At 31.3% G+C, this 19,683-nt stretch overlaps 1 protein-coding gene across 1 annotated transcript; it reads right to left on the reverse strand.

The window, feature by feature from the left end:
- Positions 1–5,473: 5,473 nt before the first annotated feature.
- LOC141659823 (auxin efflux carrier component 5-like) lies at positions 5,474–6,193 on the reverse strand. Its single transcript, XM_074466749.1, has one exon. The coding sequence runs from the start codon at positions 6,191–6,193 to the stop codon at positions 5,474–5,476; it is 720 nt and encodes a 239-aa protein (XP_074322850.1).
- Between the last annotated feature and the right edge of the window lie 13,490 nt (positions 6,194–19,683).

The following is a 19,683-nucleotide window of genomic DNA, read 5'->3' on the forward strand; positions in this document are numbered from 1 at the left end:
CATACTATTTTTAAAATATAATTAATTAATATAGTCAATACCATCGAAATATAATGTATTGCCGGTTTAACAAATTTTAAATATTATCGTACAGGTCCAATTTAGTCAACCAACTATGTCCAACGCAATTGGAGATATTCTTATACCTTTTTTTAAAATCTTCTTTTGTTCGTTTTTCAAACAATATTAAGCAAAGCTTTAACCAATCCAATTTAAAAGATAAATGTCTCACTTTCTATTTTGTTTACCATCATCTCCTACATTTTTTAGTTTCTTCATCGTTTTTATTTACTATTGTTCGTTCAAATGTTTCACAATATCATTAATTCTAACTAAGTGAACACAAATCGTCGAAAAAAAATACATTTTATAAAAATGAATATAACCTAATACTACAAAATTACAAACTACAAAAGTCGCCAGGAGAAGGAACAAAGTTGAGACCCACTGTCGATTTAGGATGATAAGAATGTGATCCGTGGGTCTCATTATTTCGGCGATGATTACGCGCTACTTTATATATGGTCTAAAATGTAAAATTCAACAAAAGTTTTATGCAAACTATTAACCGCGGGTTTGTTATAACTCCATGTAATCTATATATTATAAATTATTGGATAACCCTTTTTTAAGGTTTGGTATCCATATTTTAGTTCGGATATAATTTTTAATTTTAATTTGACCCAGTGAACTATCCATTTTTAGGTTTGATATCATATTAGGTTTATAAAAGATTCATATATTTATTATGACCCATTTTAATTATAGAAACTTTGCAATACAATTTTAAATATGAATTATGTTATTTATGGTAAGTTTTTAATACAAATTTGAAGTAAACTTTAAATTTTGACAGATTTATTTATAGAAATAATTTCATAAAATATATAACATAAAAATAACTTATGTAACGAAAGTAGTTCTTAAATAAATTTATCATAATATGCAGATGCAATACACTTATTATATAGATAACTTAATTTTTCGGAATTATATTATTCAATTTTAATTATAAATTTATTTATTTATTTTATTAAATAATTTTTGAAATACTCGTGTGCAAAGCGCGGACTATAAACTAGTTATCTATAAGGTTAATGGGTCATCGGTTTAAAAGCCTGTTTAGGAACTCTGTTGGGTTACATATATTGTCTAAAAGCCCATTTATATAACCACTTTCATGTAAGTTTATTTTTATAAAATTAACTTATCCAGCCCATTCGCAAAAGTGAAGTTAAAACATTTCTCCGCATAATTCATTTACAATAGGCCCGGACTGTAATTTCGTGCTAAATTTTTTGTCAAAATGTCCTGCAGGCTGCAACACAATATGGCATTACTTTTTTATTGACTATACATTGAAGACTTAGATGACGTCAATTAAAGTAACAAACTTTTGTCATCCTCTCGTAATGAGAAACATATAAACATTTACACCAAATAACTTCTTATTTAGTTTTAGAAAAACATAAAAATGAATATTTTGACAATTTTGTTTGTCAGCTATTGGAGTAAATATTATTGAGAGAGGCGCCAAATATATAAGAGAAAAAAGAGAAAATAAAGTATTAATAATTATGATGATTTGACATAATTGACTATAATCGACTATTTTAAGTGCACTCACATCGGAGATATTCTTATATATCAGCCCAATTATTCATTAAATATACATATAAACTCGGGTCACCACAGTATTGGAGAGTGTTCAGTATAAAAATGCCAAAATTGCATAATATCCGATTAACAGCGGAAGTGACACCAGCATTCCAAATATAACCCTGCAATATCAAGAAAACGTTTAATTCTCACAATTGTTCACACATGCATTAAAAAAATTAAATTTAATAATATTTTCATCCTTAATATGTGAATGATTAGATATATAAATTCTTAAATAACAAACCCCTACATTTAAATTTTTTTCCTTAAATTGGAGGCAAAAAAGATTTTTTTTTTTATTTTTTTATCGAATCTTTGATCGAGTAAGATAAAAATATACACGTGAAAATGTTAAAGATTAAATTTTGATCATTTAAGAATGCACGTGTTAGCGTGAATAAAAATATAAACGCACGTATATGCAGATGCATAATAATAATTAAATAAAAACAACTTACGCGGTGCTAAGTACGTCGGCATGCAAGCCATACTCTTTGGCGTAGATGAAAGAAGTGATGGATTGGGGCAATGCAGCCTGCGTTCAACAAAAATCAAAAATCTAATTAATTACAAAACTAAAATAAAGTTGTAATTAATACTAACCAACCCAGTGATTAACACTTAAAATTTTGAGTGACCTGAATGATTGCAACACGTAAAACATCTCCACGCAAACCTACAGCAAGGCAAGCAATAGCCATGGCAGCTGGACCTGCAACAAACTTGAGAACCATTCCTAAGGCAGTAAAACTGGAGCCACAAGCTACTAATTTCTTTTGCCTAGCCATGAACAGTCCTGCATGCATTTTCCATCATCATCAAACCCCGTATAAAATTATATATTATTTATAAATTAAACAAAAATACAGAAAAGATCAAAGGAGTTCACCCATGCTGAACATAGCCATGCCTGTTCCGGCTCTGGAGAGGATAAGTATAGAGCCTTCCAAGATGCTTGGCATCTCTAGATGCCACCTGCATGTTTAATCAAATTCATCCACAAGTAATTAACGGGTAATTATTTTTAATAAGTATAGGCACGTTTAGGACATTATTGAAAAAGTTTCTTATATACATTTCCTTAAAATTGGATTTAGGACATCATACAAGGCATTTAATGGACTTGCTATTCTATACTATTATATTAAGATGAAACATTAAAAATTTGGTTGTTGGTCTTTCATCACTCAATCTAGAGCCGTCAGATCAAACTGATGAGAACTGTCAGATATAATCTTAAAAATTGTTATACGGAAAATATAAGATTCGAATCCTACCAGCAATATATTAAAATTATAATATATAAAGATAAATATAACCGTGGTGAATTGTTAAATTATTATACTATGGTATAAGGTTGGAATCATAATAACAATATATTAAAATTATATTTGATAAGGGTTATATATCATGTTAGTCACTGAAGGGAGCCCTATATATCAAATATTTCATGAATGTGAACGGGATCTCAATTGCACCACTATAGTAATGGATAATGACCGAGACGTTAGCTTGACCAGTTGACCAAACAGAAAAGTCTACATGGCACGTAGTAGTTGGACAGAGTGGCGCACCAACGGCTCTTTTTGCTGACTCGGCTATTGTATACATATAACTTTCATTCGATCAGTTTATATAATTGCAGTTAGGATTCTTGGACCAAAAAAATACTCACATTGATTTAAAATCAGTATTACATCAATTCCTTCTACACTTAGCCTATCAACATATTCAAAAACGAAAGCCCCATGGGCAGCTCTTCATCCGCTTTGATCAAGACTGCGGAACATAAATATTGTATGTGTGGTAAACGAGCTAGGGTTAATACTTCTTGGACTCTTAAAAACCCAGGAAGAAGGTTCTTTACATGTGCTACACTTAAGGTATTTAAGTCTGTAACTTTTTATAGTTTTTTTTGAAAATTATTGTGTGCTAATTTGTTTGATATATCTGGTAGGATGCACTTGGATGCCATTTTTTCGAATGAGTTGATGAAGATTTTACTGGGATAGCATTGGATGTTATCACTCATTTGAATCATAGGTGTATTTACCTAGAGGAAAAACTAAAACTCGTTGAAGAAAATCTTCAAGAAAATGGTGAAAGGAAGAGGATTTTGAAAGAAGAAATGGAGGAGTTGATCTGTGGATGAATTGCAATGGAAGCAGAAAATAAAGTTTTGAAGAGGCAGTTGCAGATGTGTGTATATATTTTTATTGTGTTGGTTGCAGTGGTGTTAATGTTCAAGTAGTTGGTTGTAATTGTGTTGATGCAGAAGATGCGAGGTAGTTGGTTGTAATGAATGATTTATGATGTATTATGAGGTGTTGTGCTAGTTGGATGTAATCAATGAAAAATGAATCAAATGTATGAATGCAAACTTTAGAAAATATGAATAAATGCACAACTAGTTTGCGACTGATAATTATCTTGCAACTAATACCAAATAATTCATAAGAAATATGTCGTACAAAGTTACGAATAGTTAACCAAAAGTTTATATGCCATTACGAAAGTTTACGGCCGTAATAGTACCATATCAAACTGTGTGTAACATAACAGTTGGACAAAAAACCAAATAGTTTCACACAACAGTTCCTTAGACACAACCAAGATAGTCTTAAAAACTTAAAGTGCCATAGCAAAACTAAATAACTTATATATATATATATATATATATATATATATATATATATATATATATATATATATATATATATCCCATAGAACTGTTGTAGACCTAATCACCAAGTTCAAGTGGATCATCTGGTGTGTTGGTCCATTTGAATGCCTTTTTTCAAGTATCCTTGTTCGGGTTTCCCTCAAACGATGAGTTAATCACTTCATCCAGGAGTAATGATCTATATATAAATCAATCATACCAAAGGGTTTGTGAATATATATCATCTCTCTAACACTGTTATCATCATACAATAATTTCACACCATCAGTAATATACATCCCAGTCTGAAAATACACCAAATAAGAGGGGCCATACACATAGTCCCTCGCAAAATCATCTAAATCCCTAAAAGAGAACATATCAGTGTCAACCCCATGAATTACATCAACTTTCCCCCCGTTTTATTCATTTATAGGAAGGTGTACCAAATCACCGTGATGATGAACAAACACACTAACAAATGATTCCATACTGTTTTATGAAAGTAACACATATATCAAAACATATACATCAAACATAAGGCATGATTAAACGACATAATCGAATATGCAATTTATACGAATTATAACAATCAAACCCTAACTAACCAACACATATTGCATTTGAAACACACATAAAAGTACTTTAATACGCAAAGACGAGAGTACCTGTTATCATACAAGAATCCCTGAAGTAATCACACAAGAATCGCACCAGAATATGTTCAATGAGCCGCAAATTGTTTTAGGGTTTTTATCCCCAAATGACGATTGAGTTGTGATAATAGTAATAATAATAATAATATTTACCTTTTGTTTTCTAATATTTTTAATATAATCGTGTATAATACACCTGTCACACCACGTCTACCTCCATGTCAGCACTGTTACATTTTCTGTTTGGTCAATTGGTCAAGCTAACGTCCCAGTCATTATCCATTACTATAGTGGTGCAATTGAGATCCCATTCACATTGATGAAATATTTGATATATGGGTTTCAGTTCAGTTACTAATTTGATATATTACCCTATTTTATAATATATAGTGATAAAAACAACTGAGTATCGCACGAATTATATATAAATATACTATTAAAATCGACATTAAAAGTTTGATAGCGGGTAGTTGTTACTTATTTTTCAGTATTTTTAATTATATATAAATGAGATAAATGAGATAAATGCATGAACTGTATGACTATACCTGTTAGCCACACATGCCCAAATGATTCCAACAATACAACCATAAGAATTGGGATTCATTGCAAGCTTGAGCCACACCTTCATCATTACATAACAAAAGGATGGACCAACAGCAATATCACCATCACTCATATCTCCTTCCAAATCTTTGTCCCTAACTTCCATTTCTTGATCACTTTCCATACATCCAATTCGAGTCCGTCGAAATTCAAGCACGAATAACAGCAACGTCAACCATGTAATGGCTTGAACGACCGACAGTTGAACAACTAAATCAACCGCAGATGGACCATACATTGCCTCTAATAAAGGCACACCTACAACAAGAGAATTAGTTAAAGTTGATAACGAGAAGCTTGTTATAGACCAACCATAGCTCCCTTTGGTACTAAACTTAACCCAAAGAGCTAAAACTCCTACGATAATAACTTTGGAAAATGCATCAGCCCCAATCAGCACAAAATTCCATGCAAATGGATTAACATTAGCAGTGAATTCAAAGGTAAAAAGAGGGAGAGTTATGTAACAAACAAGCAAGTTAATGGCATCACATTGCTCGTGTGTGAAAATACGCCACCATTTTACAGAACCGTAGCCTAGAATCAGTGCTACATATAATGGTGTGGTTGCTACAATTACTTTATAAATATCTTCTATCCCTATCATCTTTCTCTATAGTTAGGGGTTTGAGATGTTTAAGCACTAGACAGTACTTGTATATTTCGAAAGAGATGAACGCTGCTATTTATACATGTTCAGAGACAAGTACTTAAAATTGAGTGAGTGTCACTCACTCACGGTTTAACTTATTCAAATTGTAAATTTGCATAAAAAATACATTTCGCATGATCCACTCCGGAGAAAGAGCTAATTATTTGCAACGCAAGAAGCAGCATGATACACACACCACAGACCTATGTACTGACAAAGTACAGACTTATTTCTCAGGTACTACTCACTGCAATTTAAGGTAAATTATGTAAGTAAGAATCTGTTCGCTCTATTTATTGGGCGATTTCTGATTATATCATTCTCTGGTTCATAATATTTTCTTTAATATAATAATATTAATAAGATACAGGTCAGTCTAATCTCAAAGCATATCCGTTTATGCTCCTATATAGTCTCATCATCAATCATACCCATTAATCTTTAAGCACACTAATTAATCGCTACAACTATAGTCTCTGCTTTATAAAACTGTGGTCCATGCAGCACACTTAGGTTTCATGACAATGTATATTCTTTAGCATTACGTTTGCAACAAGATGCATTGTAAACGGCGTATAAGTACTTTTGCTGATATTACAATCGCAGAATGAATATATACCTAGCGAAGGGCATATTAAATCTATGTCCTACACCTGCATGAAAGTGGTTGCATCCTATATTATGCCGTGGATTCCTTAAAGTTGAAAGAAATAAACATAAAATATATCTATGAGACGTTTATAATTTATTTTAAGGCAAACCGAATAAAGAGGGTGGACTTTGTACTACCGTACCACTGTTTATATTAAACTTTTCATATGCTTGCATCAGAATATTCTTCATAGGTCACCATTCATTAACTTTTGAATAAATATTTTACTTTTTTCTGTAATTATAATTAATAAATATTTAATTTAATTCTGTTAGGAAAATCAATGAAAATAATAATTTGTAAGAATACAAAAAATTGATGTAAGAAAAAAATTTGATTGAGAAAGTGTTATAAAAAATCAGGTTATGTTTGATAATATTTTCTATATGCATTTTTTGATATAAAAGTTTAAGAAATTTAATATTTTTGGTGAGATTTAAGATTAAACTTCTTTTGAGCAAAAAACAATGCAAAACAAGCCTCATAGCATTTGCAACAGGGGTACTTGTAAGGTGCCAACATGTATACGGCACAAACACTTTTGGGCCAGAGACAAGGGTGTCAAGAAGTTACCAATTTTTGGCATTTTTCGTCACCCATTCTAAATAGTTAAAATATAATTTTTACTAAATCAGAGTATCTCCAACCATCATCATATGTTAGCTAAAATGTGTAAATGATAAAGTTATAAAAAATTAGCTAAAAAATACACTACTACAATCATGATAACACAAAAAATTTAGATATTTTGTATCTCATCTTCTATATCTGTTGATCTTATAACCATTAGCTATAACAGCTTTTTGCCTTATTTAAACCCAAGTTTGCACATCAATACACATATATTCATATTTTATTTATATTTAATATATATATGTTCAAATTTTTATTTCATATTTAATATTTTAACTTTATGTTATATTAAGTGTCGAAATATGATTTTCTTATTAACCAATTTTATTAACTATTTTAATAAACATTACATATTTATAAAAATATTAATAAATCTAATCTAATATATAATAAAATATATTATAAATATAAATAAAAATATCTTATTATACATATAAGTATTATGTTTTTTAACACATATAAGTGTCTTATTATAATTATATAATTATATATTCAATATTTTTTAAATAAATACATATTTTATTTATATTTATATTTAATTAAATATTTAAATTTATTTTAACATGTGAAATTTCCATGTATATAAAATAATTTGAAAATACATATAAATTTTTATTGTTGAATTTAACTAATCAATATGAGCAAATAACCTTAATTCAATAAAATTTTAGATGATAATAATTTAGTTAACCATTTTAACTATTATGGTTGAAGATGCTCACATTGCTCTTTTGTTGCATTTTATCCATTTACTCATCAAATATGGGAACATTTAGACAACTTGAAGAGCTCCAAACTATTGAAGATACAAGTTGTTACACTTGCATGAAAAGAAGATAAAATACAAATTTATCATTTTTAGTGAGTTGACAAGTTTTGACACCTACTCTCTTACCCATCTCCCTCATTTTATTTAAATTTAATCTAAATTTAGACCAAAGTGGGTCTAAATTTGGACAAATTGCTCTCAAACTTTACATGGTCCAAATTGTGTTACAAGATAATAAACCCAGAGCTAATTTTCTTAATATTTTAAAGTTTTATAATAAAAAGTATTCAATATATACTTCTTCCATCCCAGCCAATTTGGTTTAGGCACGGAGGTTAAGAAATATGTATAAAATAGTAAAAAATTGAAAGAAAAGTGGGTAAAGTGGTGAAACCCATTAATTTTTAATGTATAAAAGAGAGATAGTGGAGTAAAAATAGTGTGAAAAGGGAGGAAAAGTGGGACCCATCGACTATTTTTGATAAGTTTTAAAATGTAAACAATTGGGAGGAACAACCAAAAAGAAAACTGTAAAGAAATGGTTGATAGTGATGGAGTATGATATAATTATATTATCTTAATATTTAATTATTATTATTTTAATAAAATATGATTAATAAGAAAATTACAAGATTCGAGTTATATATATACATATATTATATTACAATACATGAAATACTGAAAGTTTTGTTACGGTAACCATTGTCTGGTACCCGCTGATTCCACCGAATTATCCTTCATTTAAAAAAATTTCAAAAAATAGTTTTTTTTATCACAACTAACATCTCCTTTTCTCCAAATTTATACTATATGTACTATTATGTTAATGACGAAACAATAAATTTTTTGTTGATAGTCGGTCTAGTCACATGTAAATATAATAATATAAAACGCTGTTAAAAATAAATATATATTCACAATATATTTATATAAATACAAATATGATTATAATTTATTGTTCGTACTTAAACAAAATAATGGATACTATTCACCTAGACTAAACCAAATTATAATATTGATATAATCTTAAATAAAAACAAAAATAATCTAAATATACTTAGTTGGATTTATTGTCTCGTGTTAAAATAAAATAATAAATTTTACCTGGTTAAAAAAATTATACCCTTGAGCCTGGATAAAATAAAATTAAAATTTGAAAGGTAATTCGTTGGTCGATAAAATATCATTAAGGCTAAACCAAAATATTATGTATCAAAGTATTCGGTCAAAAAAAAATATTACTATTATAGATAGATGAAACAGGTCTGAAACTAAAATAAAATAATATATAATTTTGATATACGCTAAAACTAAAATTAAATTCAAACTAAAAATAATTCTTAAATTATTGATCCGGGATAAAATAAAATTAAAGTCTACCTAATTTATTGGTAGATATAAAAGTTTGATAGTCTGTAGGGTTTATATAATTACGGATTTTTTTTAATTTCTATTATATTTGTACTATTAAATTAAAATAAAACTAGAGAAAATTTGTTAGTCAGCATAATAGCGTCGAACTAAAATAGATTGATACATACTTCTATCCAATCCACGGTAAAAATGTTATATAATTGATATATGATAAAATAAAATTAAAATTATATAATAACTAGACCTGATAAAACAAAACAATCTATACTTTTACGTGGGCTAATATAAAATCTTTACCACTAATCTCAATTTAAACAAATTAAACTAAAATAAACTACTTAGTATGAAAAAAAAATCATGTTGACCACACAAGTTACGGAGAATGTACGAAAGCTCTTGTTACAACCTTAACGAAAACTTGTCAAACTTAGTCATACAAGATCTAGTCACTTCGAGACGTGCGACTCTCAACGCATACTCGCAGAAAATTGGATTTGGTTGGTATAATGCGTCTTAGTCTAATACGAAATAATGTATACAATTTATTCTTATTATTGTATACAATACTTTTTCGGTGGAGAAATGAGTGTTTCCATCCGGGTATTTGGGTGTTCCCTCTCACTTACAATTACAAGAATTAGTAGTTGAGTTGGTAAGCTTCTTTCTTAAAGCATCTCTAATGATAGAAAATCCATGACTTAATAATTTGTGTGAAATTTAGTTATCATATATGTGACATTTTTAGACAATATATAAATCTCCTTAACTAAAATTCTAGACAATCACTTTTATTTTGCTATATTTGTCCAACCAAGAAAATCATTAGGTATAATTTTACATAATCAAAAGAATAGTTAATAACATTGGAGTATATATCAAACCCATTATTTAAAATTTTACACAATAATTATAACCAATCATTATAGCCAATCCTTTTATATTTTAGCATTGAAATTGCTCTTATATTGGAAGAGTGCAGTTGTCGCATTGTGCATTATACATCAGTTCATTTCTGGGATATTTGAGCTCGTTGTTTACAAAACTAACCCACTTGAACAAAAATTTGGAAAAATGGTCCATTACGTCACTTCAAATGGCGTTGGAGTTATGATGCGCCGCTTGAAGTGGCGTAGTGTGTTTTTTATATATATTTTTTATTTTTCTCTTCCCCTGTTGCCCAACTCAATCGATCCTCAAATTTAAAATTCATGTTCAACAAGGGTTTTGAGAGGATTAGGAAGTATAATATATCCTTATAATTGTTTTTTGCCTAATATTGCACGAAAGTACAATACTTCCACTTGACAAAAAAAATTCTGGGAAAAAAATTAATGAAGATATATTTGTTGACACCCAAAAATGGTTACTTAGAAGGAAATGTGAACAACTATAACGAAAAGTGAACTTTCGGGTTGTACATAAATATTGGAATATTTTTTTTTGCATTAATTTTTTCATATTTCACAAGTGTTTTAAATCTATTTGAAGTGAGTAATTTTTATTTTAATTGAAAAATTATACATATATCTATGATTTTCCTACCTCCAAAGAAGGTACCGTGGTAGTTCAAAAAATATTGTGTTCCCGAAAACCATTTTCATGGATGTATGAAAAAAGTATTTTTTTTCATCAATAACGGAGATAGTGTTTCAACCCCCGAACAGGGTAGCTTAATAACAATATTGTCATGAACTTTGAGAATATTATCACAAGTAGTACAAAAGTTTATGTAATAACAATATTGTCATGAACTTTGGGAATATTATCACAATTAGTACAAAAGTTTTTGTAATATTGTAGACAAATAAATATAATGACGAGTGCATTTTTCATTAAAATGGGGAACAAACTACATTGCAAGTGAACATCGAATAAGTAAATATAGATGATGAGAAAAATACATTACAACTAAACAAGGGATAATGAAACAACTTGAAAATTTTTTAGTAATCCGCAAGATTAACTACATAGTGATCAAACTCTGGATCCGCAATCTCGTTAGCAATCTCATCATCTACATCCTCATCCTCTTGTATTTGAGGGGTTATGCATATGACCTCCCTCCAAATATCTGTGGGTCAAGGCGTACCTACTTGACCGAGTATCACGCGATGGCCACGGGTAGGGGCCCTGAGTGCTATGATATATGGTTGTATCCATACCAGCATCATTGTGACCTTGACAAAAATTCTCAAGTTTGACAATATATTTTGCATATTTTTGATCCCACTGCTGGTCCTCTTCACGTATATTTTCAGCCCTACACCTTGCGACTACATCCTCGTACTCCCTTTTCTTCATCTCAAGCTCGTCCTCCATGAAGTGGTATTGTCGACACATTTACTTTAACTCATAGTCATGTTCCTCTTTTGAAATGTGACCATCTTTGAAACTCTTATTAATGTTTTCTTCATACTCAATCGTTGATTTCATAAACTTCAAGTGCATTTCACCATAGCCAACAAACTATTTATTATCACGGACGACATACCCTTGTGCAACCCTTATATACCTCGCATTCTTCTAATAAATTGCTTGACAAGACAGATTTCTGCTCATTGAGCTTCAGTAGGTGCCTGAGATTCGGTTCATTTATACTAATTAACTTCCTCATTATTACCAATATCAGAACTAGCGTGTCCCTTACCCTTGTCCATGACCTGACTGTCTCTCAAAATTTGGAAAATGTAACACTAGAAATGAGGGAAATTTAGTTGATGACTTACAATTTTGTAGATATTTATAGGCAAAATTTTACATCGTTAAAATGTTATATTAAATTATACAATTAATTAGTGATTATATTTGATGTTATTGGGGCAATAATTTTGAAGATGAAAGTATTCATTTGTGTCGTTGATTTGAGAACAAAATTTGAGTTGTCAAATTAATTAAAAAGTTTGCATGTGACTACTCCTGTGAATTTATGATATGTGCAGTTCCTTTAAGTACACATAGTACTTGTTTTAACTTTTCATATTTGTGAGAAGATTCGCACATGGCATTAACTATGCATTCATGGACCATAACTAGATATTGTTGTAAATATTATGAGTAGGAATGAAGGATAAGGTGCTTATGAACATTGTATTCCCTTAAATAATAAATTCATTTAATTTCTTGTTGATTTAAATTATCCTTAATGAGAATGTAGATTATGAATTTGAAACCAAGGGTTAACGAGATCATGTGAAATGTGAAAAGTCCAGGATTCATGGTGGGTACTCAATTATTGTAGCTGTTTTGTAGAAGACATGTTGTTTACCTAATTTCACCATATGTTGGAAGGGATATTAGTATGTTGTTTTGATGTTATATTATTACAAGGGTGTTTAAAATTGAATTTTTATTAATTTAAGACTTTGTAATGTACTTTTGTGTACATCCTGCTTATGAATTGATGTGAAAACTAAATTAAAATGATAGTGAAAATTACAAGATCGAATTTGTGTAGCCGGGCGTAATGAACATTTCTTACTCTGTTTTGTGTGACCTTCTTGATGGCAGGCGCTGTATTTGTTGACCGAATATGAATCATCCATCTCCGTTCTTATTCTCGCTGATTGCCCCTTTTCACCGCGTTTTTTCTTCTTCCTCTTTAAGGACTCATCGGCCACCAACTTACCATATATTTGCCATTTTATGGGTAATTGATAGTTCCAATATTCAGTTGGTTGTAGTGGATATATTAATGGCATATACAACTTCTGTTGTTCTTGGTTGTAGTGGCAAGGTTCAATGAGATACTTCCACTAAATGCTATTTTTCATACATTCTGCAACTGCATGAGAGCACATCATATGATGTATTACCCATTTTTCGCACGTGCAACTACGCTCTTTTAGCTTAACAACTTGTTTATTGCCTCCCTTTACCCCACCTTTGAACATTTATTGATGCGTACATACACTGAACATTACTTGCATACAATTATAAGTTGTGACCATGTGTGCGGTAGCCTTGGTTTCAATCTCAGAAAGCATAGTTGATGAACGTGAACATAATTCGTCCCCCCTTTGCATGCTATCTTCAATAATATTTTGTTGTGTGTCCAGAATTCTTATAGTCTTGTAGACTAGGTACTCCATCAGTGCAGTAATTGGAAGAAAACGAGCTCGTCGTATGTTGCCATTGAACCCTTCCATGATGTTTGTGGTAGTTTGACCGTACCGATAACCATTTGTGTCGTAACATAATGTCCACTTTTCGGCTGGTATTCTTCGAAGATATTCTAACGCCGGAGGGGATATCTCACCAATACTCTTCATACAGGCTTCATATTTCCATACTTGTGGGGTACTTCCAGCTTTTCACATCAACTTTCGTAATTCACCTTCCGGAAACTTCGAACTGAAGTTGCTTCTGACGTGTAAGAGGCAAAACATATGAATGCCCAATGGCTCAACGAATCCATTATGGTGATCTCTCATTATAGAGATAATGCTTGCTACACGGTCTGAGATTATGCATACGCCGACTCTTTGTTGGCACACAGGTCTCCGCAAAAGTTTCAAAAACCAAGACCAATTGTCATGTGTCTCCTCATCTACCAAGGAATAACATAGAGGATAAGGGTGGTTGTTTGAATCGACACCCATAGCAACAAGTATCTTCCCTCTATATTTTCTCTTCAAGATGGTTGCATCAATTCAAATGACTGGTCGTGCATGTTTCTACCCATCCATTATTTCTTTGAGACACCAAAATATACACTTGCAAACAGACGTACCCCGTTCTTTAGAATGAGGAACAACATCAATCTCAACAGCAGTTACGGGATTAGCCGTTAAGATTGCTGCGAAGAATATTGGAAGACTTTCATACGTTGTAACCCAGTTGCCATATACTTCTTCAATTGCTATTTTATTCCCTCTCTATGCTTTGTTGTAATTAACTTGGTGGTTGTATTCATTGATGACAAGTGGCAAGATTGTTTTGATTGTTATTTCAGGAGTCTCTATCACCTGTGATAGTCAATCATTAAATACATCTAAAATAATCCCGCAAAAAATAGAAAAAACATATTTAACATTTTACAACTAACATCGGTATGGAAAGATGCATCAAATTCACTTACAAGTGGTTTGACAAGTTTCGAAATCATTCTTGCAGATAATTTTTCGTGATCCTACATCGGCTGATTGACCATGCAAACATGTTGATCTTTAATAACAGTTATCTCAAAACATCCACGTGTCTTTTTTCCGAAGCCATTAACCTTCAATTATAACCCGTCTCCGTGCACTTTACAGCTAACTTAGACTTATTACTCTTCGTCGCAAAATAGTTCCTATCAGTCGCTATATGAACCTTCCTTATTACATTGATGAGGCTATATTTGTTAGGAAATAAACGTTTATGATATAGGTCTATATGATCTTCATCCCAATCAAGATACATATCATTATTATTATCCACCGTATGAGCTGTGTATTCCTCGGTGACAAACCATGGCGCCCTAACAAGATGATGTTGAGGGATAACTAACTTGTTCCCCCCTATTTGAATTTCCTTCCTCATCCTCACTCTCAAGAAATTCGTCTTCATCGTATGGCTCAAAAAGGTCATCACTAGATTCATCATATTATTCTACCTCTCACCTTTTAAAATCAGGTTCAGTAAGGGCTAACTGCTTACATGCACTTGTTGTTGCTACATTCCTCGCTGGAGAGATATTTATATCATCATTATCCCTTTCACCTTGTTGACTGGAACCACCTTCATACTATCCACAGTTCTGAGTAAACTCCCTTTTGTACCGACCTTGTGCACCAGAACCACCTCCATACCCTCCATAATTTTGAGTACACTTCCTTCTATAGTCACCTTGTTGGTTGAAACCCCCCCCTCATATCCTCCACATTCTTTGCTAAACTCCCTTCCGTATCCACCTTGTAAAGTAGACCCCCCTCCACCTCTTTCATATGCACACTATTGACTACTCCCCCCTTCATAGCCTTGAAATACTTGATTTGAGCACCCACTGGGAGGATATGCTGGTTACTGACTTCCCCAATTTTTGCTTCAATATGTGTCTACGCAGGTTGTGACCCCCATTTTTGTTGGAACGAGTAAGGGTCATCGCTATGTTTATGCTCAGCTTCAATGAACAATGAAACATCTCCACATCTATTAAGCATATTCTCAGAAATCCTTAACATCAATGTGACATCACCATTAGAATTAATATCACCAAGATAGAAGCCTTCAACAAGGTTGAATTTGCCTAAGCGAGATAACTTAAAACGCATATTTAAATTCCAATGATGAAGACTGATTTGCATTAGATCATACACAATATTTGTAAGCTCATCATATGTGGTTCTAGGTTTAATATACTGTATCTTTTTGGGATCGATTGAGTAATGAATATTACCATTATCTCGAACCATTTCACCACCCCAAAAGAAATTTACATGTACCAAACCATCCATTTCCCTAAATTACAACAGTAAGAAAGTGTGTCCAGTGTTGCTTTGTAGTAAGGAAAGTGGTTGTAGTTATGATGAGAAAATGCAATGGATGGTCAGGTTGGTTTAATGAGAAATGAAAGTGATAGGATAAGAAGAAAATCTGATGAAAAGTCTGCAGAAAATCTAATGAGTTGTCTACAGAAAGTATGAATAATGAAGATAAGAGATATCTCCAACAAAAAGATAAGATAAGATGCGTTGTTGATAAATATTTAGAGTTTCAAAATATGTTTTCAAATTTATCTCCAACAAAAAGATAAGATAAGGTGTGTAATTATACGTTTACGACATATCTTAAATTAATAATATTTTATAATGTGGGATATTGGAACTTATTATTATAATTTTTAATATCTGAACTGATTATTAGAATTTATACTATCATATTTATGACATATCTTAAATTAATAATATTTTATAATTTATACTATCTGAAATGATTATTACAATTTCATAATTTAAGTTATTAAAAATTTTATTACTTTTTTTTACTATCTCAAATGATTATTATAAATTTATAATTTAAGATATTAAAATTTTTATTGGAAAAAATTACACGATCTTATTATTAGATTATTTTAATATTGCGCCAGTAGAAGTGGCGTAGGGGTTTTTTTCAAAAGTTTGAAGTGAGTATTTTGCCGGTTGGTGTGGCGTAGCCCCTTTTTTATATTTTTATTTAAATTATCTATTTGTTGATTATCTATTCCTGATTTTTTTTAAAAATATTTCCCTTTATAAATTTAATTTAAAAAATATTGGTCAAAAATACAAAATTACCTCTATTAATTCATTTTAAAAAATTATAACACAAAATTATTGTAGAGATACTAAAACTAGTTTTATAATCATAGATTATTAATTTCATTTATAATTTTGTTCTCGAAATATTAATAATAAATATTACAAAAATGATTAATATGTTCACGTAGTTATCTTAAAGTTAAGTTTGCTATAAAATTGTTATCTTAAATATTACAAAAATGATCTTAAAATCCCTAACTTAGTGAACTAAATATTTTAAATTAGTTTTTGATCTAAGAGTTTGTTAAAAGATTTAGAGATTTAAATTCCGTTTTTTATTTTTGTAATAAATCTCATGAAATTATCTATCTGCTGATTTTTTTTAAAATAATTACCTTCATAAATTCAATTTAAAAAATATTGGTAAAAAAATACAAAATTACCTTTATAAATTTAATTTAAAAAATTATAACACAAAATTATTGTAAAGATACTAAAACTAGTTTTATAATTCATAGATTACTAAATACAGTTATAATTTTGTTCTCGAAATATTAATAATAAATGTTACAAAAATGATAAATATGTTCACGTAGTTATCTTAAAGTTAAGCTTGCTATAATATTTTTATCTTGAATATTACAAAAATGATCTTAAAATCCCTAACTAAGTGATTTAAATATCGTAAATTAGTTATCCAGACAAGGGTTGTTAAAAGATTTAGTAATAAAAAGATTTGACTATAAAGTCATGTAGGTGACTGTGAATAATTAAAAAAATGAAAAATAAGCAAAATAATTATAATCCACACTACTGGAATATATAGTAAATGAACTAATATTAGGATAAGTAGTGCAATGTAGTAGCTTAATTAAATAACTTGATAATCCACACAATGTATGATATATGATTAATATAATATAATATAATTTATTTTAATTGTTTTCTTAAAATTATTTCTGCTAATATTGTTAACTTAGTTTTTCATCTCACAGGGGTAAATTGCTCAACGTGAATTAATCCATCCTTGTCCTGTTGGTGCAGAGTTGCTCACTAGACAACATGAGCATCGTTCGCAGTTAGTTTGGAACAGACAGGTAAACAGTCTCTTTATTTGAAATACTGTTGTCAATGCATGTTAATGTTCTAAGCCTAACATTTACAGTCCAATTTTTTTGCAGATCACACATCAGCATTTACGTCTACGTTCGGGCTTCAAGTTATACTGGGATATAGTTGCTGAATTACCACCTCCACCACTTGTGATTCAGGGCATCAAGGATGCCAATTTTGAATGTGTTTTTCTTACTGGGAGGATGAGACATGATGCAGGGTTGATCACTACTTTCCTTGATAGATGGCGTCCAGATACGCATATATTTCATCTGCGTTTTGGTGAAGCCACTGCGACGCTGCAGGATGTATATTATATATCAGGTCTCCGTAGCTCTGGGTGTCTCGTGTCATTCATTGGAGCGGAGGTATTTGATGCTAATTCAATATATGAGGTTCTAGGTGTGGCCCCTGAGCCCCGTGTCATCGTATCAAATAATATAAAGATCAGCTGGTTGGTTCGGGTGTTTCGTAGGTGTACACGCCTTGAAGAGGCTACCGGTCCTGATTACGATACTCAGCTATTGTTTCACATACGTACACACATTCTGCTGATTATAGGGTCACTGTTGCCAAACTCATCTGGGAATCGCATTAGCCTGCACCTCCTTCCATATGTGAGGGACCTTGATCGAATTGGGGAAGTGCATGTCTTGCCTATCTATATAGCCGACTTTGCACATCTAGTATAGGGAATGTTGTGGAGTTATGTGGGTCGATGACTCTATTGCAGGTGCATGCCCTTTTACTGTTTTCCACTTTTAGGTTTTGAGTTTTAATCCCATGGTATATGATTTTATTATTTTTCACCTATGTACATTAGGTTTGGATATACGAACATTGTCAAGGCTAGCTCCTAGACATCGAGGAATTTATATCATGCGACATCCGTGTGCACTTAGGTAATTAACTAAATTATACAAATTTCCTTCATTTCATACTTCTCATAAACATAGCTTAGTAATTGGTAAAATTGGTTTCAGGTGGATGCTCCCAGTAGAAGCTATACATGTGTAGAGACATTCATATCATGGAATTTGTTACGAGCTTGATCACATGGTTGAGTCATCCTTCATATGGATGCCTTACGGTGACATTCCAGCCGACGAGCTACAGCTGATGAGCGCCCCCTCTCCCTTGATATACATGCGTATTGTGGAGTGGTGTTATACTAATCACGTCACTCGAAAGTTTGGCTTTTTACAACGGATCCCTACTGCCTCCTCACATATTGGTCATCAAACTTTCCACGGCCGTAGTAGTGGTGGCACTTGAGTAAGGAGAGTGTTATTGAGCGTTGGGAGCACCGACATGAGGGCATCATTGCAGCACCGACATACATTCCTAGTAGGAGACCCAAGTATGTTGATGGATATCGCACATGATATGATAGAGTGACTTGCGGATAAATGATAAATCCCCTTCTATGGGCCTCCGAAGAAGGTTTTCAGGGGTCGCGGGGGCTTCTTCCTATAGTTGTAAGTTTCTACTTTTCACTTTTAAAGTTATTTATGGCCTTTTCGAGTCAATTCATGCCCTTTGTTCAATATATTTATTTTGAAACAGGCCGAGCGTTTGTCCAATGCTTACCATGACATACAGCATTCTGAGGTGGCAGTTGATAATCCTATTGTCGATAGTGCACTACAGGGCATGTAAGTTACACTCGATGACACAGGTTTTCATC

The sequence above is a fragment of the Apium graveolens genome, chromosome 5, assembly GCF_009905375.1.
Source record: "Apium graveolens cultivar Ventura chromosome 5, ASM990537v1, whole genome shotgun sequence".
NCBI lineage: Eukaryota > Viridiplantae > Streptophyta > Magnoliopsida > Apiales > Apiaceae > Apium > Apium graveolens.